At 39.3% G+C, this 27850-nt stretch overlaps 1 protein-coding gene across 9 annotated transcripts in view; it reads right to left on the bottom strand.

Moving 5' to 3' along the window:
* Positions 1–27850, bottom strand: part of tcf4 (transcription factor 4) — a 248444-nt gene that overhangs the window by 60321 nt on the left and 160273 nt on the right. For 2 of the 9 annotated variants that reach the window (XM_069706379.1, XM_069706371.1), the window contains exon 1: positions 20220–20586. The exons of 6 other annotated variants lie outside the window; for them this stretch is intronic. In XM_069706379.1, coding sequence (XP_069562480.1) covers positions 20220–20288 — 69 coding nt within the window. In that variant the 5' untranslated portion in view covers positions 20289–20586. Of the gene's footprint in view, positions 1–20219; positions 20587–27850 lie in introns of those variants that run through there. One more of the 9 variants, XM_069706388.1, reaches the window with a different exon arrangement.

Raw genomic sequence — 27850 nt, 5'->3', positions numbered from 1 at the left:
AGTCATAATCTTTAACCATTGACTTTTTAAAAATACTTTAAAGTAACAAAGGCATATTTAACATACAAATGAAGCTTCATGTGTGGTAAACAGTTTCCAGATTTTATATCGTTTGAGTCCTGTTACGGGGATGAAGGAAGTTAAATAAACTACAGGTGTTTTCGGACAGGAGGAACAATTTCACCGTTGGGTTGAGTTTCCCATTTTTTGATGTATCCCACTGGGGAGACTTAGAACCTTCTTCGTTCCTATAACAATTTTTTTTGTGTGTTTATTTGTTTATTTTGGAGGTGAGGGGGGGTAGTCAATATACATCGGAGGAAATACAGCAAGACTTCGATTCAACGTTCATGTAGCAGTGTAATACTATTTGAAGCACCAGAGGTTGTTGTGGATTTTTCATGTAAAGTGTGATCGATGCAAATGATAGCTGATCATAACAAGGCCTCAGCTAAATCAGTTGATACATCTTAAATGTAATTAGGAGAAGTCTGACTGTTCCAATTCTTTTTATTGGCCCTCTTGAATGAAACACACTTTCCATCTTCAAACAGGGAAAATATGTTCATGAATTTCAACCGGATCAAGTAAACTGAAAACTGTATTTCCTCAATTAGAGAAGTTAGCTCCGACAGTGTTCGTCATTTCACAGTTCCTATTGGCGGTGCAAATGCAAACAGCAAAAGGCCTCAGAACCTATTTAGTTCTGGGGGAAATTCTTTGGTATTTCCCCTCAAGAAAGTCTTCAGAACTGTTTGGTCCGAAAATGCCTTATGACCACTTCAGTTCCAGCTCCTATTCCAGGCAGGCTTCACACATACTACAACCTAAAATCCAGCAGTCAAAGGTTTTTGATTCTTGAATATGCATGTCATCAAGAAAACACCTCTTCAAGTTAAGAATGCTGTCGGTCTGTATCAATTGTTTTCAGGACCCACCTTGGTTGAAATATACTTTAGAGATCCAAACTCCTTTACAGCAAACAGAAACACACACACCAAGAGCAACCACAGATAACCTGTATAAATGTGTTAAGATGTGAATCTGCATATATATGTAGATTTAAAACGTTACAAAACTTAATTCAAAATTATATTTTCTAACTTACAACTTCATTTTCTGACATTTCTGCTACATAATGATATTAATATTAATAATGGGTATATCTGCCGTGATAGAAACCTTTCTTTCCTCTAAATCTATGTGTGTACATGTGTGAGTGTCTGCATGCTTTCGTCGTCTGTGTCAACACGGTGTGTATGTGTATGTGTGTACACAAAGTGTCTGTGTGTGTTGGCGGGCAAGTTTCAGGCCAGAATACAAAAACATTTCTCCACAGGTGACGGCTCTTTGCAAGTCTCTTCCACACTCATTTTTATTAGCCGCCCATTTTCTTTTTAACCACGTGGATGTTTTTTTTTTTTTCTTTCTGGCAAAGTCACCACACACGTTTTTTTCTCCTCTGTTTTTCACTAATTTCCTTTGATTTAATTACTGCCACATGCTGCCGACTGCCAACGATCGTTAGCAAGAGAACCGCCGCGACCAACGCATAGTCTTGACAGGCAGAATGGAGAGAACACAGAAAACACACAGAAATAAACAACACACTTCAGAACACACAAACACAAAACTGGTTAAGAGACAGACAGATGTGCAAAGAGCTCTGGATTATCTTGTGGAGGACTCTTGTTGTGTAAGTTACTTTGAATCCAAAAACCAAGTGCAGTCAGTGGTCAACAAATAGCTCCAATGCTAGCTGCTGCTGAAAACCAAAATGCTGCATTTTGTGAGACAAAACCCAGTTGAATATACATTGTCTGTTCATCCCACATGTCAAGCCCCTCCAGCTGACTCAGTATCTTGCTTAAGGCCATATAGCAAGGTGAATGCTAGGAAATCAGGAGTTTACATCCATGCAACCACAAAATGTGGTACATCTTGTATGCACAGAATAGATGGAGGAAGGAAGGAAGGAAGGAAGGAAGGAAGGAAGGAAGGAAGGAAGGAAGGAAGGAAGGAAGGAAGGAAGGAAGGAAGGAAGGAAGGAAGGAAGGAAGGAAGGAAGGAAGGAAGGACGGATTCAACAAAGGAAGAATGAATGTTTGTTACAGAAGGTAACAGGAAGACAAAAGGAAGAGTGAAGGCAAGAAATTGGGGCTGAGCCAACTGGCTGTCTGACAACTCATTCAGTAGTTTTATAAATAATCAATTGATGATGTGATTAACAACAATCTCTTAGTTTCACACACACACACACACACACACACACACACACACACACACACACACACACACACACACACACACACACACACACACACACACACACACACACACACACACACACACACACACACACACACACACACACACACACAAGGGAGTTTGTACGTCTACTACATCTATGAAACTTCTTGAAGCCCTGTTGTAGGAGGATTAAATATATTTTGCTTCAAAAATCTTTAAGATTATACTAAACCATATTTTCCCAAATTAAATCTTGCATTATAACCATCAGGACACTGATTGATGCTGAAGTTATTGAATAATTCTAACTGTTTTTTTTGTGTCTTCCTTGTGTCTATTTGTAGATGGTCTTGCACTCACAGCTGCCCATATACAGGTCAGTGTTATCTGTTCAGCTTTGAAGACAGCTTGTTTTAATTGAAATTAGGTGATAGTTTACGATTGTAGCTTGTTGAATGAGACATTGTTTGTGTTTTAACTATGTTTAATTTACTATAGCAAGTTCAAATCTGCTGTCCATGCACTTTATTTACTATCGCCTGCTATTTGTGCTTTCAAAGACATTGAATTGGATTTTGCATTAAGCTTGCTAGCATTACTGTAGATACAATCTAGTTAGGTACTTGGCAGGAACTGACTAGAGTCTCTCCTAACCTGATAATTCCTCATCAACAAAATTCTCATAATTTCTACCAGGTTTTGGTTAGTTTTAAGGTTATGGAATGGTCATGATTAAATAAACATTAAACTCCAGCGTTTTCTGAACCCATCTGTCCACCCTGGCCTCCTCCCGGCCAACTATGCCTTCAAAATTTGCGTAGTTACTTACACTTGCTATTTTGAGTGCGTAAGTGTGTCAACATGCAGTGCACTTTGTGTGCCCAGATGGGGTACTCATAAGGGTAAATATAGTTAGTATGAAATGCTTGACACTTGTCACCGTTAACAGTCACTATCTTGGCTACGTAGCGGAAAGGGAAGGACTGCCAACATATTTTCAAACTGCTGAAATTGGCAGCTTAGGAAGCTCCAGCTGTTATAACACATTATACAAATTAAAGGTGCACACATCATTGGAACAAAGGCAAATTCATTCAACAAATCGAACAGACCTTTAATTAGGAACCTTGACTGGTCCAATATGGTCACAGTTCAATATGCCCCATCTATCCATGAAAGTGCCAAATTGTAGTTTTGCAAGTTAATATTCTAATTTAAGCAATCCTGCTTGATTTACGTTCAAGTCATCATTGACCACTGTTGCTGTTTTCTTATTTTTCCATATCAATTGCAAAGTTCCAATAGTGAATAAATCAACATATTGACTCAGCCTTTTTTCCTTCTGTCTTTTTTGTCATTTTACTGTAAATATAGCACTGTAAGGGGAAATCCAGCCCACACCATCTGTTTTAGACATTAGTTTGCAACCTTACTCCTCCTGAAGTGTACAAGCACTTCAACCAAAACGTTGCTTTACTTTTCAAAACTATTATATTTTTTATAATCTTAAAAAAGTGATAGTATTTCAATCATAAAAAACACAAGTTAGACAAATATCGGAAAAAGTTAGCGTAGCCTAACTAATATTCTTTTGTGCTCCTTGGTCCCATTTATTATGGAGTAACCCATCTAATTTACCCTGGGTATCAAACCCAAGGTTGGGGACCGTTTCTATACAAGACAAGAAAAAAAGACCAACGAATCCAAAGAACATCACCTACCACTGATAGACATGTGAAAAGAAAAAAAAAAAGATGTAGAAGAAGAGAAAAGAGAAAACAGAAGTTAAAGGCCTAGAAATTAAAAAGAAGAGATTAACACAAAGAGTAGGAGACGAGAGAGAATTTTCATTGGTTGTTTGCCACCACCATGACAAACACACTCATCACACACGCACATACAAACATGTTCTCTCAGCTGGCACGGTGGCAGCCAGTCCAACAGCCAATCAAAGTACCCGTTGGAGGGCAAGCGGCCAATGAGACCTCTGCTCTCCGCGGCAGCCAAGCTGTCAGGGTGAGAACAAGTGTGTAGGAGGCAGCAAGTGTGTGTTTTTTGGTGTGTTTGTCGTTTTTAGTCGCACGCGCACGCACGCGCACACACACACACACACACACACACACACACACACACACACACACACACACACGCACACACACACACACACACACACACACACACACACACACACACACACACACACACACACACACACACACACACACACACACACACACACACACACAATTATAACTCTGATCATGCTGTCAGTCTCTCTTCTTTTTCTGCTGTTTATCATTTTCTTTTATTCCTTTAATTCATTCACTTTACCAGTTTATATTTTTTATATAAACTGTTCATTTCTATATTTATAGATTAATTTTCTTTAGCTGATTTGAATTATATTTCTGTACCTTATTTCTTCTTGTGTTTAACTTGTTTACAGTTTTTCTTTTTAGTCCTCTGTAACTTGATGGTTGTCCACCGTGAACCTGTTTCCAAAATAAAGCTTCATAAATAAATAATCACTGTGTAAATAAATAATATCACGACACGTACAGTCATGAAGGTCATGAGTGGAACATGTGGGTCACCGTGGATACACAAACAACAAACTGTAGCAAAATACTGACAGATGCAGTGAAATGGAGCATACAACAGCTTATCTAAGTTTATATATATATATATATATATATATATATATAGATTTTCACTCAAATCTGTACTGTTCTGTGATCAGATCATCTCTGAATGTATGTGTGAAGACTTGTGATGTCTCTGATGTGTATGTGTGTTCTTCCTGTCTCCTTCACCTCCTCTAAGATGGCTGCCATGACATTTTAATCAGATTTGTGGATTCCAACTCAGAAAGTTGGAGCGTTACAACACGACCAACGTCAACTGAGCGATAGGTCGCAAGGACTTGGTTGCCGAGGCAACGCGCCGGCAGGCACCTAAGCCGAGCCAAAAGCTAAGATGGCTGCCGTAGCATGTTAATTATTGAAGAGGGTGCAGACGGAGAGTCGGGAGCAGTGAGCACGGCTGCCGGTGAGATGCTAGGTCACAGTGATCCCGTTGTCATGGTGATGCAAGCTGGCAACGGGCACCTAGGTCTCATCTCAATGTAACATAGTAACCGGAGCAACGGGCACATGTACCAAACTCAAACCAAACACTAAGATGGCTGCCGCAGGAAGCGAGTGACAACAAAATATATTGTTTACCTGCTGATTCAGGTTTGAACACAAATCAATAAAACTCTTAGTTACATAAAAACAAATAATAGTTCATCAGATAAACTGTCATTTAATTGAACTGATCCAAATTGTAGTTTGACAAACTAAACCTGTATCTTATCAGATAAAACTAAATCCTTAGTTATCTGGAAAAAAAAACCTGATTGTAGTTTATTGGATAAGACCACAGAATAGTTTATAAATTAAAACTAAATTAGTTTATCAGGTAAATAAGACTGTATTCTGGTTGTACCTGATAAAAGCAAAACCTTAAGTGTAGATTAAAGTAGACTGTAGCTTAATAGGTCAAAATTAAACATACTACAATCAATGGGACAAAACCAAAATGCATTTATGAGATAAAAACCAGACTGTAATTTATCAGATAAAACCAGACTGTAATTTATCAGATACAACCAGACTGTAGTTTATCAGATAAAACCAGACTAGTTTATGGGATACAACCAGACTGTAATTTATCAGATAAAAACCAGACTGTAATTCATCAGATACAAACAGACTGTAGTTTATCAGATAAAACCAGACTAGTTTATGGGATACAACCAGACTGTAATTTATCAGATAAAAACCAGACTGTAATTCATCAGATACAAACAGACTGTAGTTTATCAGATACAACCAGACTGTAGTTTATCAGATAAAACCAGACTGTAATTTATCAGATACAACCAGACTGTAGTTTATCAGATACAACCAGACTGTAATTTATCAGATACAACCAGACTGTAGTTTATCAGATACAACCAGACTGTAATTTATCAGATACAACCAGACTATAGTTTATCAGATAAAACCAGACTGTAGTTTATCAGATACAACCAGACTGTAGTTTATCAGATAAAACCAGACTGTAGTTTATCAGATACAACCAGACTGTAATTTATCAGATACAACCAGACTGTAATTTATCAGATACAACCAGACTATAGTTTATCAGATAAAACCAGACTGTAGTTTATCAGATACAACCAGACTGTAGTTTATCGGATACAACCAGACTGTAGTTTATCAGACAAAACCTCAAAACAGGTGATGCCTACAATAGTATCAAGCATTTGCAACTTTAAGGCTAAAGCTTTGGACTGTTACAAACTGTACACTTAATCTGAGTGGCCTTTCATCACATCCAGTGTTATAATATACAGTATGCTACGTGCTCCTGTAACTAGTAGTGACAGTAAAGTCTGTTACATTTATATGATTATATATATTGCCAGTGAAAAATTATGATTTATGATGTAGACGTACAGTAACATTATGAAATTAGCTGAATGTGCTTTGAATTTTTCTGTTTAGTTTGTCAGATTTACATTTACATTTTGCGGACAACCTCACAGCCTTTTAAAATGAACAACAGAGTGAGCCTCAACTTCTGATGTAGTCCTCAAGGGTCACTGAAACTTTTACATTTTTAATCATCCAAATAAAAACATGTCAGAGTCAGAGCGAGCTTAAAATCTGTAAAATACAGATTTTGTGCTTGTGTGAATAACTGTTCTCCTGTTTAATGTTTATCCATTAAAGGACATGTACAGTAACTGCAACAGTTAAATAGAGAGCACTAAAGCAACACAACATACATTAGAACACTTAATCCATCATCCTCATCATTTTGGGTTGAAGGGATTTAAACCCTTGACCTCTACATACTAAGAGATAGTGTGCAGCCATTAGACTATACTGAGTTACATCACCGCATCTCTTCATAGCTTGCTGACACCATGTTCATGAATACTTTTAACATTTCTTATGGGTTTGATCATGTTGATGGACCACTAAGTTTGAAAAAACCCAAAGACTGCTGGAGGGAAATCCATTACGCAAACTCAGCATCTTACTCTGAGAACAAGTGAGTATAAAGCTATTTTTAAAGATTTTGAGAGGAGATCAAGGTCAGAAACCGTTTCTTTATGTTCACCAAATAAAATAAAAAATATTAATTATCTGACATCGAGTTTGTGTTGAGTAAATCATTGAAGGTAAGTCTCAGCTTTCTGAGAAATGTAGTTAAAATGCATGTCGAGACCACAGTGTCCCACAGATGGTACAGCCAGTTGATGGAACATGTTTTCTTAACTAGTTAATGTCATCTGATCTAAATTTGTACATCCTTTTTCAGGAAAGCTTCATCACCATCCAGCAGTTTTAACCACTTTACTTCTTTTTGATCCCAGTTCAAACTAAAAAAAAAGAAGGAAATTTAAACTGATGTAGAAAGTATTTGGGAGAAAAGCGCAACACTAAATCAGTCAATAGAAGCCAGAGGACGCAGAGGGCTCGATGCTTTCGTTTCTTCACTGATGTTAAGGCTTCAGAGGCCTTTCCAAGAGCCTGACAGCTTAAATCAAGCGCACCTTAGCGGTTCAAACAAAGCGGACGGTTCCTCTGAACATCTGATTCTGATCCTGTTCAGCTTGGTGATCCATAAAAATGTTAATAAGGATTAGAGTACAGGCCCCCTGAGTGGAGTGACTCATTGCACTCTGGTCCTGTTTCCACTGGACCTGAAATCTGCCTGTCAGCTGAGAGTCATCTTATTTATCTGTCCACAGTATGAGTGTTGGACAGAACAAACAGCACACTCATGGAATAGCTATTCTTGGTGTCATAGGGGAAACAAAGATGTTTTGTTGTGTGAGAAAATCATGGTATCAATATAGTCTAAAGGGTTTATCCAATATAAACCTGGAATGTGAGCAGTCATTTACAAGATCCCGTCCTTTGTTTTCAAGACACACTGTCATGGACCAAAGTGATTGGAAAAGAGTGTTTGGTGCTACAACACAATAAAATACAAGTTAATAATATGATACAAACAAAGTTTCTATGATATAAAGTTGAAGCTCAATCATTCCCAGAGTAGCTAGCTCACCATGTCATTCTCCAAGCAATATGGAGAATAACTACAAGAACCAAACACCACTTTCTTCAGTTGGGGGTTATGATCAGGCTACTATGTCATCATCGAACTGGCCGGAGTCCATTTCATAATTTCCAAACCAAGAGATGGAGTCAAACTCCTACATTAATGGCTGCCATTTAATGATAATTTTCATTATTGATTAACCTATGACTTTAATGTGTGACAAAAAGAAAATCATCCCATCTGAAAGGCTTTAAACAGCACCTATTTATAATTTTTGCTGAGTTCATTTAAGATTAAAACCCTTATTTTATGATGTTCTGTCAATCAACTAATCAAATAATTAACAACATATTAATCTCCACATACAGTATATGTGAATGTGGTAACTAAAAAAAATAGTGTTGAGATTTCTCACTTACTTAAAATAGCAGAAATATCCATCAGAAAGCCAATAAATGCATTAAAATAGAACTTGAACCTACAAGCTTTCAAAACCGATCAGAGGAGAAGTACTTTACAGCAGCAGTGTAGAGACACAGCCGGTAAGAGCCTCTAATAGCCAACATATGGAAGCTCACTGGTTGCCAGCAACACAATCAGGACTGCATTATTTGGCCCACACTGAAATAATAAAGGAGCCAGATCAAAGAGCTGATTACTTCAGCACTCCAGAGCTGCAGGATTCTGTTCTGTTTGTACTTTTTTTTAATGTTGCCCTTTATTTGTCTTTGTTGTCTTTGACTCTTTATGTCTTTCTTTCTTTCTTTCTCTCTTTCTCTCTTTCTTTCTTTGATCTGGTACAACTCCCTTTAAAAAAAAAAACAACTAAAAGAAACCTGGACCCTATGAAACTGGGTACCATCTATCAACCATAATTATTAATGGGGTGAGCGCACACACACACACACACACACACACACACACACACACACACACACACACACACACACACACACACACACACACACACACACACACACACACACACACACACACACACACACACACACACACACACAGATATGATTTTATTAAGTGTTATTACCAACATGGTTCTGAGGTAGCAGTTTAAAAAGCTTGATCTTTTTCTTTAGACAATGCAGAACTGAGCTTTAACATGACAGCAGGGTTTGGAGCTCTAAACTGTAGGCTTAGTTAGTGTGTGTGTGTGTGTGTGTGTGTGTGTGTGTGTGTGTGTGTGTGTGTGTGTGTGTGTGTGTGTGTGTGTGTGTGTGTGTGTGTGTGTGTGTGTGTGTGTGTGTGTGTGTGTGTGTGTGTGTGTGTGTGTGTGTGACCTATTTGCATGCTGCCTGGCAGTGCCAGTGTGGGACAGAATGGGCATCAAACCAACGGTCTTCCCAGCAAGCCACATTGAAGATCACTACAATGCCTCAGTGTGTGTGTGTGTGTGTGTGTGTGTGTGTGTGTGTGTGTGTGTGTGTGTGTGTGTGTGTGTGTGTGTGTGTGTGTGTGTGTGTGTGTGTGTGTGTGTGTGTGTGTGTGTGTGTAAAATAGGCTGTTAAATAGCATGCTCTGCAAAGATATTAGCCTACTTCAACATTAAAATGTGGTGTACAAAAATAAAAAGACGCACAAACACACAATAACACAATGTCTAAAACGATTCAATGCTAATTTGTGTAACCTCTCAGCTCACAAAACCACAGATTTTTGTTTACCGAATGATAATATGACAGCCTTCAGGTTAATAATTTCAGTGACATTCGAAAATTGAATGAATTACAGATTTGTGGGCACACATGAACAGGCAGTGAAACAAATTCAAACATCCATATACAGTCCAGGCTTTTCTACAGAAAAGCAAAAAGAATTGACTCTTTCAAAACTTCTGATTGTGCTGCTTAAGAAGCTGGGCTGCAATTATACTGTTCTTTTATCCTCAGTGCTTTGCAGTTTACCTCTCAATAACACATGAATGAGCTGTCACAGTTTGGATTTGACATGTGTACAGGAGGAGCTGGGGATAAAACAGTGATTGGTGGACAGCTTGCTCTACCTTCTGAGCCTGACAAAAAGGAAACATACAAAATGAAAAATTGTTGATGTTTAAAATCAAAATTCTATTCTAATTCTATTGAAGACATTTGATGCTTTTTAAGGCCATCCTGCAAGTCTACACTGTGGTTAGGGTTCAGGAAAACAGCTGGTTAAGGTTAGTTTGAAATAGTGTTCATGGTCAAATATTTAGGAATGACTCATAATGCATAAGACACTTGTGAAATGTCGGAGAAGACGAGTATATCATGTTTGGCATTCAAGTGGTTTAGGCAACATTACAAACGGATGCTCTTCATACATTGTTTTGCATTTGCTTCATTTTTGTGTCTGAAAAACGGAAATGATGAAACAGCAGCAGAATTACAATGAAAAAAAGTCAAATGATTGTTGTTTGACACTGAGCTCTTTCAGGAAATTCCCACTTCTGAAATTGTGAAGGCTACAACAGACACCTGAAGGCACCATTTAAGGGTTGCCAACGTCAAAGTCACAAAAACACTCGTCCAACTCTCTGACAGAACACTGAATTGTCACTGCCACTGAAGCTAAACTGCTCACAGACTCCACGTCTGAGCTAAAACACACCCTTAACTGTCGCTCGGCTGCGCCGCACTGCATTGTGTTTCAGTTTTGTTGTCTTGTTGTTTAAAGTGTGACAGCTGTCCGGTGTTTATCAGTGGGTCCATACAGCCTCCCTAACAGCTCACCACAGCATGACTGACCCACTAAAACGCACACACACACACACACACACACACACACACACACACACACACACACACACACACACACACACACACACACACACACACACACACACACACACACACACACACACACACACGCTTAACAAAATGACAACAGCCCCATTTTCCACTTTGATAATGAAGACTGGGTGGGTTTTGTGTGTGTGTGTGTGTGTGTGTGTGTGTGTGTGTGTGTGTGTGTGTGTGTGTGTGTGTGTGTGTGTGTGTGTGTGTGTGTGTGTGTGTGTGTGACTGTGTGTGTGTGTGTGTCAGCCAGTGTGTGTGTGTGTGTGTGTGTGTGTGTGACACGTGTGTACACACACACACACACACACACACACACACACACACACACACACACACACACACACACACACACACACACACACACACACACACACACACACACACACACACACACACACACACACACACACACATGCAAAGAGAGAACACACAGCTTTGCTTTATTCTCTGGCCAAAAATGTTAACTTACTTAAGCTTGAATTTCTGCTGTGAAGCTTGTGCTTATTACATATGAGAATAGGCTTTAGCACACACACACACACACACACACACACACACACACACACACACACACACACACACACACACACACACACACACACACACACACACACACACACACACACACACACACACACACACACACACACACACACACACACACACAAAAAAAAAAAAAAAAAATCAGCCGTTGAAAATCACCAGCGTTCCCAGTTAACAGTAACAGGAGTGAAGGCAGCATCCACACAGCAGAAAAACTGAACGCTTGTGATCACAGACGAGCAGTATAGGACAGACAAACAGCAGGGACAAGGAAGAAATAAGAGCTACAGTGTACAATGATAACGTAACCTGTGTTCTACAGCAGTGCGGGACATAAAACCCCAGCTGGGCTTTTGTTATGTTCAATGAAACTGATGCTGAACGAATACAACTGCAGCCAAAGGACTGAATGAATCCTGCGCTCCAATCACACCGTTGCCACATCCAATACATTTAAAAGGGTCTAAAAAGAAAGACAAGCCGTCCAGGTTCCATACATAACTTTCTTCAAATATACAACCCTGATTCTGTAGCAGCTTCTAAGTCAAAGACATTCATTCAAACCAAGTAAAAATGGTCTCCAGTCAGTAGTAGAAGAAGTACTCATCTTTTGTATTACTCAGCAAAAGTTCTCCATGACTTAAAATATCAAAAATACAGAACAATGGCCCCTGCGACTACTACATCATTAAATTATTTCTACTGCTGCATTAATGTATGAGCAGCATTTTAGTGTTGGAGCTGGTTGAGCGAATTATACCATAATTTTTTCAAATAGCGAAAAATGCTGTCAAAATTCCCCAGAATCCACAGTGGCACCTTCATAATGCATGTTTTGTGCAAATGATAGTCCAAACCTCCAAAATATTAAAGTAATCAAAAAGGAAAAGCAGCAAATTGTCCAAAAAAAACCCCGTCCAAAAGTCCAAGGTCGAGTAGAATCAATTTGCTGGATTTATCCAATGAATTCTTCAAATCTAAACCTCAACAGAATATAAAATCACTGACTAAATGTTTCTTACACAGAAAGTTGATGCTAGGTTTATCTTCACATTGGGGACATTTAAGTTTCTGTTTTATGCTAATCAGATGTGCTAACTAATAAGCTGACATTATTTGAAGACAAATCAGTGAGCATATTATTAGCTCCCACTCAGAAAGGGTAAAACTGTATTGAAGACAGCCAACCAGGAGGTCACTGTCACTGCTGCCAAGGTGTCTAAACCTCCGAACATGTCTGCCAGAGGGCTGGTTACTGTATGTGCAGCTAAAAGGACTCTGTACCCTGATGGCCTGTGTGGAACTACTGCCAGCCAACCACATACACAGACCATCATCCACTGCTTCTGATGCCGCCTTTCCCCATCTGCCAGCTGACCACCTTGATGTTCAGAGGTTTGAGCGTGCTGGCAGGCACTCAGTCAGACACCCAGGAATCAAACCTGTGACTCAGAGACAAAAAGCTTCTCTTCCCATGGACAGGTCAGGGTGGAAATTCCCAGCTATCCGAAGAATGCATTCTGCTCCGCTACAGTCCACCTTCCCCTATGGGACACACACACACACACACACACACACACACGCACCGATGACTCACTCTTTTGAGTGTTTATGTGTGTGTGCGTGGACATGCATACACATTATTTTGGCAGCTGCGACCTTGCACATTATAGTCAAGGCTTTATAAAGACAGCGACAAAAAAAGGGAACAGAATCGCTATTAAAAAACCTATCAATGAAATACAGCATGTCATGTGTTTATCTCAGTCACTGGCCAGAAAGTCAGGCTTTATGAGTGATCAGAAATACATAAATTATGAATCTATACAGTCGATAAAGAGCCTATGTATCAGACATATTTCACGTAAACTGAAGATCAACATTTATTTATAAGTCATATGTTTACAAGCTGCATCTTGGATTTTCTGAGTGAATTTATCAATATTTTTGTATTTTTGTTTGAATTAAATTGTGGATTAATTGTAAAACATGCATATATATTGTGTGTGTCTATGTTAACCTAGATAGGTGATGTATATTTTTGTTTTGAAGGTTTTGGATATTTCACAACACAACAATGTGTGTAGAGCATGTGATAGTACATTTGAGTCCTCAGTATCACACCTGTGATTTGTTCTCAGCTGCGAGCACGGCCTCTTGCAGAACATGTTAAAATCAAAACCAAGGTATTTGAAGATGGATGAGGGCCGGACACAAGCTCTCTTATAAGAAAGAGAAAAAGGTCTGTTAAATTTGCACGGATTAAAGTTTCAAAATTTTAGATTCTGCGATTGAAGGACTCAACTGATTCGGAAAATTTAATTTGACCTTAAAACACAATATAAAACATTACATGTTGTTGATGTGCAGATCCAGCCATTCTATATCCAGACTGCATGCTGCTTTTCAGTGCAGATAAACAAAGTGCCAAAAAAACATTAAAAAAGATAATGATAATAAAAAAAAAAAACTTGACTCTGCATGATTTCTTTTTTTAACCTCTGAAACCCAATAACATTATGTATCATTTGAATTCCACAGCCACATTTTAATATGACAGAGTGAAGCTGCATTAACCCCTGACCTGGAACCACACATCAAAAACAAACACTAATAGGATGTAAAGGAGGAAATTGGAAGTAAAATTTAATACCAGAGCTTATCAACAAACAGAAACTAGCAGCAAATGAACCAGAATGATCCAAACTACATAAAAAAAAATATGCAAAACACACACACAAAGCAATCCCTGCATATGTACGGCAGGTGTATAAATGTAAATATGCATCTTTACGCAAGATTAAATAACAAACCTTCTCATTATCACCAACGCATCGGCTCTTCATCAGCAGCAACATTTATATTTCAAACATGTGACAACTCTGACATCACTAACGACCTGCTAATTACACTTCCCCTACATTAGTAATGAAGAGCAGAAATATGCACGACGTCATAAAGGACAGAAAAAAAGTCTCCTCCTTCAATATTTAAATGAAGAAACGTTGTACATCCACAAGACATCAAATAATTTGCACCACAAATGTATGCAAACAGAATGAGGAGGATTGGTGTTTTGTTTTAAACATCTAAGATACAATAAGAACATGTCATTAGGATATTTTTTTCAATTGATGTGCCAGGTTATATATATTTCTTAGATTACGTCAAGTAAATACAATTTAAAATATATATATGTATATATATATATATTTCCTGTTTTCATCTGATAGGACAAATGTAAAATCTCACAAATATTATTCTTATTATTTTTGTTTGTTTAATTGGCCAATATGACAGACTTATTGTTTGAACCAGAATTTTTCAACTGGTCATTGAAGTGCCTGATACATGTGTGGTTAAAAGAAAAGTGTTTGAAAATGGAGGCAGCCATTAAAAAGATCTGGGGTGCGTTTAAGAGCACCACACACTTCTGTCAGGATGAAGACCTAAAGGTGGTCAGTAAACACGTCTTCAGGTGTGTCTATTTTTAACAATCATTCTATTTAATATATATATATATATATATATATATATATATATATATATATATAGTTTATTGAGTAAAAACAGCCGTGCGTGTGTGAGTGGTTGTGTGTGCTTGTGTGTGTATCAGCAGTAGTTGGTGTATCAGTGTGTGTGTCATCAGCAGCATCAGTGTCAGATAATCTGATGGAGAGGGATTAAGTTTAAGCCTGAACAGTGTGTCAAGCTTTAACCGGCCGGAACACACACACACACACACACACACACACACGCATGCACACACGCATGCACACACGCACGCACGCATGCACACACGCGCGCGCATGCGCGCGTGCGCGCACAAATAGACCAAGAGAAAAACTGAGTGACCCTGCAGCTCTTACTCAGACACACACTATTAAATAAATACACATAAAGGCATTATCGCTTTATGGAAGGAAGGGTTCATCAGAGTATACAAAAGGTAAAGCCGATTTAACAAAACACACTGTACATACACACAATACACATATGAAAAAAATTACACACACATTTTAAAGTTAAATTTTAACCTGCTGCATGAAAAAATTAAATATAACTGAAAACAACAGACTGTGATAAACTACAAACACACACTCATCAAAGACAGAGACAGATGTTTTCATCATTTCTGAAAAACATAAAGAAAAGGAGCAACACACACACACACACACACACACACACACACACACACACACACACACACACACACACACACACACACACACACACACACACACACACACACACACACAACAACAACAGTTAACATTAATACAAAAGTTTAACACATTAACACCCACACATTTGAAAAAGAAAATCAGAAACACGCAATAAAATTAGCTTTTTTGAGTTGTTCAAACAGAGCAACTCAAGCAGATGGAGACCGAGGCCGACACACACACATGCAATGCACACAATGTGTCTATTTATAAAGTTATAATTGCATAACACGCTGTGCTCTAATTCCACCCAACTGAGCACACAGGATGTCCATACACACTGGCTTTACAATGAAACACACACACACACACACACACACACACACACACACACACACACACACACACACACACACACACACACACACACACACACACACACACACACACACACACACACACACACACACACACACACACACACACACACACACAAAGTGCTAGTGCCTTTACTGTACATTTAGAGTTACACATGTGAATATCACACGCTCATTTCATGCATATGCATATGTAGTAAAGATGCTGAAGTGAAAAAATTACTCACATACAGACACACAAACGCACCAATTTTTCTATTAAACAACAGTGTAAACACACAAACACATGTCTGTTCACAGCTGCAGGTGTTAAAAGATTCTTTCTGTCATGTATTTTACCAGAAGAGATTTTTAAATCTTTTTGTGTCTCTCGTTTTATTTGTGAATGAAAACAGTGAAAAAAGATTTGCCATAAAATGGTGTTCTTTTTGTTTATCTTGTGTGTGTAACGGTCAGGTTTGATTCACATGATGAAACAAAATTTAATTTCAAAGAAATGACCAAAAATAGCGAAATATTTAAATGATGATTGCTATTAAAGAAATGAGTTACATCAGCTCAGTCTGGCCTCCGACCTCTTAGCTGCTTTTCGTCTTTTCTCTTTGACGCGGACAAAACTAAAATTTTGAGTCAAAACAAAATACACATTCTCATAAAATTATAAATTCATTTAAAAAAAAATTTTTTTCAATAAATAAAATGGAAATCTTTTTGAATACATTTGAACATTTTCACTTTTTATTAATTTAAAATGGTAAAATAAAAAATATTGTTATGCTTTTATTAAGAATTAGAGTGTATTCATATAAAACGATAAATTCATTTTATAAATTCCTTCCGTTTTGTTACATTTTGTGTTTTTGTGTCATAGAGAAGCAGGAAACGCTAGATAAAGTGAGGCCAAACAGAATCATCAGTTTAAAGTGTTTAAAGTGTGTGTTTCCTGTAGATACACACAGAGAGGGGACTGCAGGATTTTGGCAGGAAGCTTCAGGACTCTCCTAATTAAAACTTACTGAATATTCAAATACTGTGTTAGCATAACAATAGCCGGCTGGCCAGGCCGCCTTTAAATGAGGCCTTTTGTTTTTAGCTGAGCTTTCTGCTGCCTCATTAAGCCGCTGGAGCTTAAGTTAGCAAGCTGACAGCCGCTATCCGAAGCTCGGGCCTCTGCCCTCACCCTCCTTCTCTCCCCACCTTCACCCCTCCCACCCCTCCCACCCACACACCCTCTTCCTAAATCAAAGCTCTGATTCAGCCTCTGCACTGTTTGGTCTCGCTGGGCTGAGGCTTGCTGCTGCTGCCGCTGCTGCAGATCTGGCCTTGTCTTTCCTGCCTCTTCTCTCTCACCCCAACCACTCCGCCCCAGTTTTCCTCTTGCTCCACTTTTTTGCCTCCATAACACACGGATCTGCTTTCACACAGCCACAGGATCACCAAGACGCTTCAAACCCAGTCACCAAGCAGCTACAAAAACAGTTCACCAGCAGGAAAACGTTACTTTCGGACAGCGATTGCCTTATTTATGTGTTTCTGTTTCATTTCTGCCAACGGACCGCGGCTGTAAACAAGCTGTGACACAGACACACAGAGTGAGATGGCGGTAAAGTGAAGATAGAAAGCAATTTGGCACCGGATCAAGACCATCGCCACAATGTGCCATCCAGCAGCCAGCCACCAAACAAAGCGATGCCGCCATGCCGGGCCCTGTGGCATTGCCGAACTAAAAAACTCCGGTTCTAAGATACAAAAAGGCCCTTAGCTACAGCGAGAGAGCAGGTAGAAAAAGGCCCAGGTGCCGATGGCCGACAGCGCCAGGTTGGTGCAGTCGGCGGGCCGAATGGAGGCCGGACACCCGTCAGAACAACTGTGGACGACCGTTGGTGAGGGTCAACGACGAAGTCCAAACAAGAGTTTTAAAAACCATCTGGACACAGATTAGAGTTACCTCCCATCTTCACACTACCAAATTTAAGGATATGAAGCCACATTTTTTTTTTTATATCAATCAACTTTCTATATTTTTGCAAACATTTAAAAAACGAAGAAATGTAAAATCCAGATTAAATGCAGAAATGTACAATCAAACTACATATTAGACCAAATTAGATTAAACATAAACTATCAAAAAAGGTACCAGAAATCCAATCATGTATTTTCCCTACAAAACAGCTGTTGTGTAGCATATATTGTAAATTTTATGAAGAAATATTGACAGCTACAGAATAAAATCTGACTGATTAATTTTACATGACCTTTAAACTGCAAGTTCAAAATTGTTATTCATTTAAAAACTGTTTAACAGATTTATAGCTATCAAAGGTACGAATTTATTTCAAATTGAGCACAGAATTCTAATTATTTCAAACACCCAGTCCTCATTCTTCCCTCTGTCCTTGTTGTCATTTTTTCCTTCTTGGCTCTGAAGCTGCTGTAAAGCAGCAGTTCAAGAGTCGTAGGTGAGATGAAGTCAGACAGACAGTTCACTGGCAGGTGGATCTGTAGGAAATCCCAGCAGTCCATCTTCATTTGCACCTGCGACTTGCAGACATTCCAGAGAAAACCTGTGAAATTCATCCCCCTCCGCTTTGCTTTACACCCCCCTCCCCCCCCCCCGCCGCCGCCGCCACCCGATCTCTCTAAATCACTTCACCCTGTTACTGGTGTTTTACAGGTGGGGTTACTGGGAGGCAGACAGGTTCACAGGAGGTCGGACAGCATCATAGTTGCTGGATGACTTTCTCAGATGTGTTTTTCTTCTTATTTCCAGACTGTGATTTAGGAATTGTGAGACACTGTAGCACTGCCTCGTCACTTTTAAATGAAAAAGGAAAATGATCTTTACCTATATACATATACAAGTATACAAATAGGTAGACCTCAGATTTATCCTGATATTTTAAATTTTATTTTACAGCGTTATTTTAATGGCATGAAAACATAAAAAACAACATAATCAATAAGATAATATCATTGATGTTAATATCAAATGCATTTATATTTATAGAGCCTAATTAATGACAGATAATTTCCAACTTGGCCTTAAATATATTTTGAAGTTAGGAGTAGACTTACAAATAAAATCTCAGGCCGATTCAAGTTAGAGTAGCAATTTAGCAGGTTTCTGGATAACTTGGAAAAAAAAAATCAAAGGCCCTCAACACAACAGAACAAATCCCAAAAGCCACGCGTGTCACTCCGCCCAAAAGAAAAAGAAAAATCCACTCACTTCAGTAATGCCGCTCTTAATTTGCTGCATTTATATCCATTTACAACATTTATTAAAAAAAAAAAAAAGATGCGTAACGGATTTTCTTTTTAAGAGGAATGCCTGATGCGCAATAACAGAGACCGAACCATAAAAACATTAGAGAGATGTGGGACTATTTTTGTTTTTATATTTTTCTCTGACAACTGACACACAGTGGAAGCACACATTAGAGAAGAGTTCATCCAATAACCTATTTATCTAAGTCACTTTCCCTGTGACACTGTCACACACACACACACACACACACACACACACACACACACACACACACACACACACACACACACACACACACACACACACACACACACACACACACACACACACACACACACACACACACTTTTTTTAATTTTCTCCAACCAACAACAGCCACCGCTGACTTCCAAAAATAAACCCCGACAGTCCGTTTGCACTTTGACGCACGGTGGCGAACCGACGCTGTTAAGTTGGTGCGTAAAAACGCTACACTCTTCACCTTCACACCTCCTCTCTGTCTCTCTCTCGCTCTCTCCTCCTTTCTTTCCCCTCTCTTCGCTTCCCTCCTTCTCTCTGTCTCTCTCTCTCTCTCTCTCTCTCTCGCCCTCTCTCTCTCGCTTACATTTATACACACTTTTTCTCCTTCTGACTCCCAGACCTTCGCGGAGGACGGAAAAAGAACGGGTTGAAAGAAAAAGGATGGAGGAGTCTGTCTTACCGCTTTGCCGTTATAGTAGTACATCAGTGAGCTGCCTGTCATCCCGGGAATGGTGTACGCACAATACATCGTTCCGCTCCTCCGCAGAAAGAAGTGAAAAACTCTTTATATCTCCCCTTTTCTCTCTCTCCGCTGTCTGCCTCTCTTTTTGGTTTATTTAGCCTACGCTCCCCCCGCCCCGTCTCTTCTCGTTTTCTCCAGCTTTCTTCTTTTTGTCCTTCTATTTGAACTTTTCTGGGTTTGTTATGATCTAGAACTCTCGCCGCTCTGGTCGCGTGTTCCTGCCTGCGCGGTTTTTTTCCCCGCCGACAATTCCTTCAGTTGCATTTTCCCATATGGCCGAGCCGAGGCACGCTGAATATGCAAAGTAGGCAGAGAGAGAGAGAGAGAGAGAGAGAGAGAGAGAGAGAGAGAGAGAGAGAGAGAGTGCCCCTCCCCTTCTCTTACGCGCTCTCTCGCTCCCTCTCTCTATCCCCCTCCCTTCCTCCCGACACACACACACACACACACACACACACACACACACACACACACACACACACACAAGCGCGCACGGAAAATATCCTGAAAGACAGAAATTGAAATGTAGCTATAAACACGCGCAGACAGGCGTACGGTCACAGACACTCTTTCAACATTTCACAGTAAACGTGACCCCCCCCCCCAAAAAAAAAAAAAAACAACAAAAAAAAAAAAAAACAACCTAAACACACACACACACACACACACACACACACACACACACACACACACACACACACACACACACACTCCTCCCAAATTCCTCTCCTTCCCTCACGCGGAGCTGCAATCCGCCGCGAGCCTTTGAACTGAGCCGAACATTCACTTTTTCCACCACTTCGAGACGCGCGCTGCTCTCTCCACACTCTCCTCTTTACTACTTTTTCTTCTTCTTCTTCTTCTCTCCTTTCCTTTCATTGCTTTTTTTTCCTTTCCTCTCGTTTCCCCCTCTCCTCATTTGTTCTCTCCTCCTGACTCCTGCTTCCTCCCTTGTTTCCTCTCTCATCATTTCCTCTTCCCACCCCAAAATTCCTCTTCAGGTCTCCTTCTTCCTGAAATTTCCTCCTTTAGTCCTATACTTTTGCTCCTTTTTTTGGCCTATGTATTCTTTTTATTTACATTCAGTCAAATACAATTTGCTTTTATATATTATATATTTCACATATAAACTACACATTAGAAGTCAAGTACAAATGGATGTTTCATACTTCATGATGGATAGTAACATTTCGTGCATTAAATTAAATTGTTTTGTGTTTCTTTTCTTTATTTTTATTCTATTAATGTCTTCTCCCGTCATTAAACAAAGTTGACAAAATATAATTTTCTGTTATTTTAGATATTCCCAGAAAACACAACTGTGTGTTGCCACAGTGGCCTGCTACCAGTAATCAACTGATGGTCGCGTTATAACGCATCAATTGTTAACTCACACCAAATGTCTGACTGACTGGACATGCTTTTATCTGACAATCCAACTAATTGGATTTGTCAGCAATTTTACTATTTATATTTAAATAATAAAAACAAAAATGGCACCAACATTATTACAAAGTGGAAGGAAAACTGGATACACAAAATGGACTAGAGAGATTGTAGTGCTTCATTTATGTTACAAATGTACTGAAAATGTGTAAGTAAATGGATCTCAAACTCTGCTTTAAATCCTCCTATAGGGGGCGCCATAAACACCTGAAAGTGGATCATTCCATTGAGTGTTTTAATTTTTTTTCTGGCACACAATGTTACTCATAATATAATCAACTGCTTGTGATTGTTCAGCGTAGCTTTTTATCTAAATATAATTGTGTTCAAACAAATATTTTGTGTGAGGAGCTGTTCAACTGTTTATTTACAACATAATCACAAAGTTGCATTCACACTTGTCAGATGGTCTCCTGAAAATTAAAGATAAACTTTAAAATACTACTGTAAGTCTGATTGACGTCCAGGTTTGTGTATACAGATCCAGAAATACAGACTCCTCAGATTTCTCAAGGTACCAAGCATGGAGCATTGTGATATATCAGGTCACATAAAATTACAATGACTTGAAAAGCTTTCATGAATTTGAGTCTGTCGACACTCAGAGGGGTGCAGAGATTAAGGAGATAATTCTCGTCCAAATAAATTTGATTAACAAGCAGGTGTGTTTAACACTACAATGACATTGTGGGTGTTCTTACTTTTACCACATTAAACAATTTGCTTTGGTTTATTTCAGTATTGCACTTCCATAAAGTTGGCTCCCTCATAAGGGTAAAATTGAAGGAAGGAAGAAAATCTAAGTAGCCAGTAGACATAATATATGTTATCGTCTGTCCCTCAGTTCTGGTCAATCTCCAAAGACACATGGATCCTATATTTCACATAATGCAACTTTTAATTTTACACAATCTGACTGTTAAACATGATCATTTTAGACAAGCGTGATGTTACAAGTTATATCTCCCAGCGTAAGTCAAAGTAACCCTGATGACATCACTATGACATCATTAGATATTTTCTGAGACCTGACGAATTTCCTCCAGAGCTGATTGTACAACGGTTCTCACAGCTTGAGCAGTCCTCCTAACCTTGACAATAAAATGATCTTCGTGTAAAATTAGTGGTGTGCTCCTTTAAAAAACATTCAGAAAGAGTGAGTGACATAAAAAGAGAACAACCAGCACAGTACAGAGAGAGAGAGAGAGAGAGAGAGAGAGAGAGAGAGAGAGAGAGAGAGAGAGAGAGAGAGAGAGAGAGAGATGAGGTTACATGCAGCCACCAAAACAGTAGGACAGATAGTGATTCAGTCCTCCAAATTTCATATTAACATCGTCATCATTCATCCTATTCAAACAAATAATAGACTCCAAAACAAACGATCAGACCTCCCAAACCTCCCTCTCTTCCTCTTTTACCCACTCTCTCTATCTCTCGCTCCCTCTCTCTCCCCTCTTCTTTCAGCTTTAATTTGATTAAAAAGCGAGCTGCAGGAAGGGGAGGGAGGGCTGATGCACATCTAATAAGTGGACCATCTGTCTGCAGCGCTGGCTGGCTCCCAGCATTGTACCCAACCAGACTGCATAGGAAATGAAGGGAGAGATGGAGGGATGGAGGGAGGGATGGAGCGATGGAGGGAAGGAGGAAAGGAGTCCAGGGAAAAAATATGGAACCCAAAAAACAGTGACCCGGTTGAGGAAAAGAAGCAGAGACAGCGCTTTTAATTTTGTCTGACGCCTGCTTGGTCAACAAACCTGCAGAGGTAGATGAAGAAGGATGAAGAGAGGAGGAAACAGGGAGGGCAGGAAGAAAGAAAGGGTGCTGAAAGCAGGTATGGAAGGAAAAAGGAAACAAAGAAGAAAGGAGGGGGGAAAGAGGGGAAAAAAGAAAGGAGAATGGGGGCACAAGAAAAGAAGGGGGTAAAGAGAGGAAAGGAAAAAAGGGATGAGAGGAGCAAAGTGGAAAGAAGGGGAAGTAAGGAGAAGGGAAGTGAGGAGAGAAGTGGAGGAAAGGAGGAAATGAAGAGAGAATAAAGAAGAACGCAGGTGAGAAGGACAAGAGGGAAGAGAGGAGAAAATAGTGAATGACTGGACAAAAAAATGGAGGAAAGGAGTCAGAGGAGGATAAGAGATGGGTTCCTTAGTTTTTATGACCCAATCCATGAGCTTCTCCGAACTCTAACCACACAGCTTTTTATGTCCAAACTTACACGGCATTTCACGCCGAGGGGAGGATAAATGTGATACTGACACGTTCTCATCTGGCGAACTGACGTGTGTATTACACGCTTTAGTTGGATATTGGGTTACGAAGAGGGGAGGTCAGGCTGGACGGTTCAAGAAAATATTGAACGAGCCGTTTCTTCTAACTAGTGGTGGAATGTGTACACTTGCTGAAGTAGGCGACTGTACTTGAATACAATTTTTATGTACTTGTTCTTGTGTCCTTCTTTGGCTACTTTTGACATGTACTCTGCTATATTTTGGAGGCAAATACTGTGCTTTGTGCTTCACAATTTCTTTTTTTTAAAGCTTTATTTAGGTATTTTGCAGATTCAGGTTATCAATATGAATTATACATTATGATGTATTATTATAGATTATGCTACCCTGCAGTATATAATTTTATTAAGAATTACTTCAGATAGTAGTGGAAGGTGATGTTATAACATTAATAATTCAATAATTGTAATCCAGTAATGTAAAATGTGTTTTCAGAAATGGTCATTTCAGCATAATGAGTACTTAACTTGAGGTGTTTTAAGGAGCATTTGATAATGATACATTTGTATTTTTGCTGTGTAATGAAAAAATAATGTTGATTTTTCAATCCTTGACTTGTAACAGAGTACTGTAGTATTGATACTATTTCTTAAGTGAAGGATCTAAATACTTACACAACTGCTTCAAACCATGACCATACCATAACTTAAGCTCTTTGTTTACTATAGTAACCCTGACAACAGGCCTTTTGGTTCCATGTCGATCAAAGCGTTTTTTTTTTTTAAGCTGAAAACGCCAGGCACTCCTGAGTGCTTGTGAGCAGAGTAGGGTCCCTACTCTGGCCATCGCTCTGGCTGAACGGAAGACTGAAGCATGTAGGGAGAGGGGACGGAGCCGCCGGTTTATGTGATCATGAGATTTTGTGTGTGAGGATCATTGTTTGGTGTGAATTTGACAAGGAGCACTTCCGTATGAGCAGGACACATTTTTAAGCGTTGCGCCGGAACATTTGAATCTTTCAAGGTAAAACACAAATTACCGGGAGGCCATCAGCTTGGAGGAACATCTCTCTATTTGTGTGGAGAGGTGTCCCACCCCTCCTTCTCTCTGACTGGATGGCTGAGTAAAAAGTGACAGTAATGGGTGCAGCATTTTACCCAAAGCTAAACTTTTCAACCCTGGGTGACCAGAAAAGAAGCTCGTCACACCGCTCAGCACTTGGTCATGCTGTTGGTGTTTAAAAAAAGCGCGATGCTACGATTAAAATGACTTAAAAAAATGATGCTGTCCTTAGGGAAAATCATCTTGCTCTCCCTTGATTTCCATTATTTTATATTTTCATATCCCTAAAAAATCTCCATCTGCCTTTTTCCCGCCACCCTTCCTCTTCCACCTCTTTCAATCCTCCTTTGCTTTCTACTCCTCCTTTCTCCTCCTCCTGCCTCCCCTCCACACACACGCATACACACACTCTTAACCCCCCCCCCACCCTTTCATTCTCCTCCTCCTATAAAATCCTTTGCCCTCTCCAGTTTCTTTCCTCAGTTACTCCTATCTTCTGTCTTTCGTTCTCCTCCTCCTCCTTTCCACCTTCTCCCTCCATGGTGAGGAGATGACAGTTAATCCCTGGTTAAATTATAATCTCACATTTCATCCTGATTTCACGCTGACAGGATTTTCTTTTAAATCACTACGCCCAGTTGTCAATCTCTCCCTCTCTCTCTGTTTGCTCCTTTGTCTTTCTCCATATCTTTTTCTAAGTATACTTGTTTCCTCCTGTTTTCTTGTACTTTTCCATCTTTCCAACATATTTTCTCTTCTGTCTTTCCTACATTCTTCTCTAATTTCCTTGTTTCTCTTTTTATTCCTACCTCCACCCACTGCTCCCTTTCCTTTTTATCTTTTTCTTTGTTCCTTTTCTTCTTTTTTTTTGCGATTACTCCCTTTATTTAACTCACACGGAGCAGCGCTGGCCTTAAGGCCGAGGAACACACTTTCTCTTGCACTCTCAAACACACACACACACACACAGCACGATTGCACTTTGTTCTCTTCATACAGCCACTTCTTACCACAAGCTTTTGATTTAAGTCTTTTTATGCTGCAGGTCTGAATTTACAAACAGTAAAGTTATCAGCAGGATTTAAGAGTCGAAAGCGGGCAGTGACACACACAAACACACACAGACACACACACGCACGCACGCACGCACGCACGCACGCACACACACACACACACACACACACACACACACACACACACACACACACACACACACACACACACACACACACACACACACACACACACATAAAAATGAAACTCATGAAAGCGCTGTAAAGCAAATTGAGTGAGAGATATTTCTCAAAGTTGGGAGGCACATCCATCACAGATAAACCTTACACTGTATTAAAGTAATATTAATGGTTACAACACAAACTGCTAGCAGATAGTTTTGGTGTGACTTTTCATGCTGCACAGTCACCTTTATATACAATATGATTGAAAATAAACAGCAGAGGGTGACATTTTTTCAGGTCATGAAATTTCTGGGATTCCCACAAGATGGAAGTCAATTTCACATATCATCATGTGACTGGGACGAGACAGGAAGAAAAGTGGGAGCGAGAGGGACGGTAGCAATAGGTGAGGTTTTATTAATAAATATGCAGTTTCAATATGAATATATGCTATTTTCTAAATTTTGAAGATAATGCTAGTTGTTCTGTTGTGTTTTTTTTTTTTAACTCCCCCCCCCCCATCCACCCCTTCATGGGATTGGGATGGGATGGGACATGTGTATTTTTGTGGGATTGGGTTGGGCTAGGAGTGAACATTTACCCTAGGGCTCAGGTGTTGCTCACACCTGTTTTACATCATAATGGCAAAAGCTCCAAACATGTAAACAATGACACTCCTCTATTCATTTATATAACAGACATTTATAGTGTGCATAGGCAAAAAACCCACAACTTTTAAATGACATAAACGTTTAGTTTAAGTTTCATGCCTATTTAACCTCTGATTACATCCAGCTCTGGAAATAGGTGCAGTTAGAAGTGCTACTAGCCCTGCAGCAAAGTAAAGTTTAGACAGTAGCAAGTGGCTAGCCACTTCCAGGAAGGTTGTCCTTGATATGTTGTGTCCCGATGATAACATGAACCAGTGGGAAGCTTCACTGGGAAATCAGATGACTGATTGGGAATTGGACTACTAGGCTGGTTAAGTAAGTAGCAAAGTCAAATTATGTATTATTAATAATGTAATTGTGTTTAGTGCGATGATACATTAATATAAATAAATAAATATATATTTGCCCAACACATGTCATAGCTGGCTAAAATAAATAGTGCCTATATATGGCACAAGTATTGGAAGGTGGATGGATGAGCAAATGCATGAACAGACAATAAACAGCAATAATAATGATATGAAGAGAAAATAAAGAAATTCCAAGTTGTACTGGGGGGGCTGCATCAGGCTTGCAATTTCCTTGATTTAATTTTTTGTATTTACAAATATGTACGATATTGGTGTTTGTTAGCAGTTCCTAAATTAAATATATTTCTATTTACAAAATGTTATAAGGTTTTGAGAAAAAAGGAATGACTGAGTGAAGAAAGAAAAGAGAGACTTCTTCAATTTTTCTCCAGTGTAATCAGGATCAAAAACCTGACGTGGCCTCAATTCTGATGGTGAAAATCAGACACTAATTTTCCTCCAAAATACAAACTGAGTGAGAGTTTCAGCAAAATAGAGATAGCGTCCCAAAAGTGTTTGGAGAGGGTGTGTAAGTGTGTCTGTGATGTGAGTTTCTCAAGAAGGTGTGAGTGTGTCAGTGTGTGTGTGTGTGTGTGTGTGTGTGTGTGTGTGTGTCTGGCATCCATCAGAACCACAGCTTGC

This window comes from Brachyistius frenatus, unplaced genomic scaffold, assembly GCF_029030835.1.
Source record: "Brachyistius frenatus isolate BFR_SWC_R1_liver_20210118 unplaced genomic scaffold, ASM2903083v1 Contig_3, whole genome shotgun sequence".
Taxonomy (NCBI): Eukaryota; Metazoa; Chordata; class Actinopteri; family Embiotocidae; genus Brachyistius; species Brachyistius frenatus.
The sequence above is the reverse complement of the archived record's forward strand: the minus strand, read 5'-3'. Positions and strand labels throughout refer to the sequence as shown.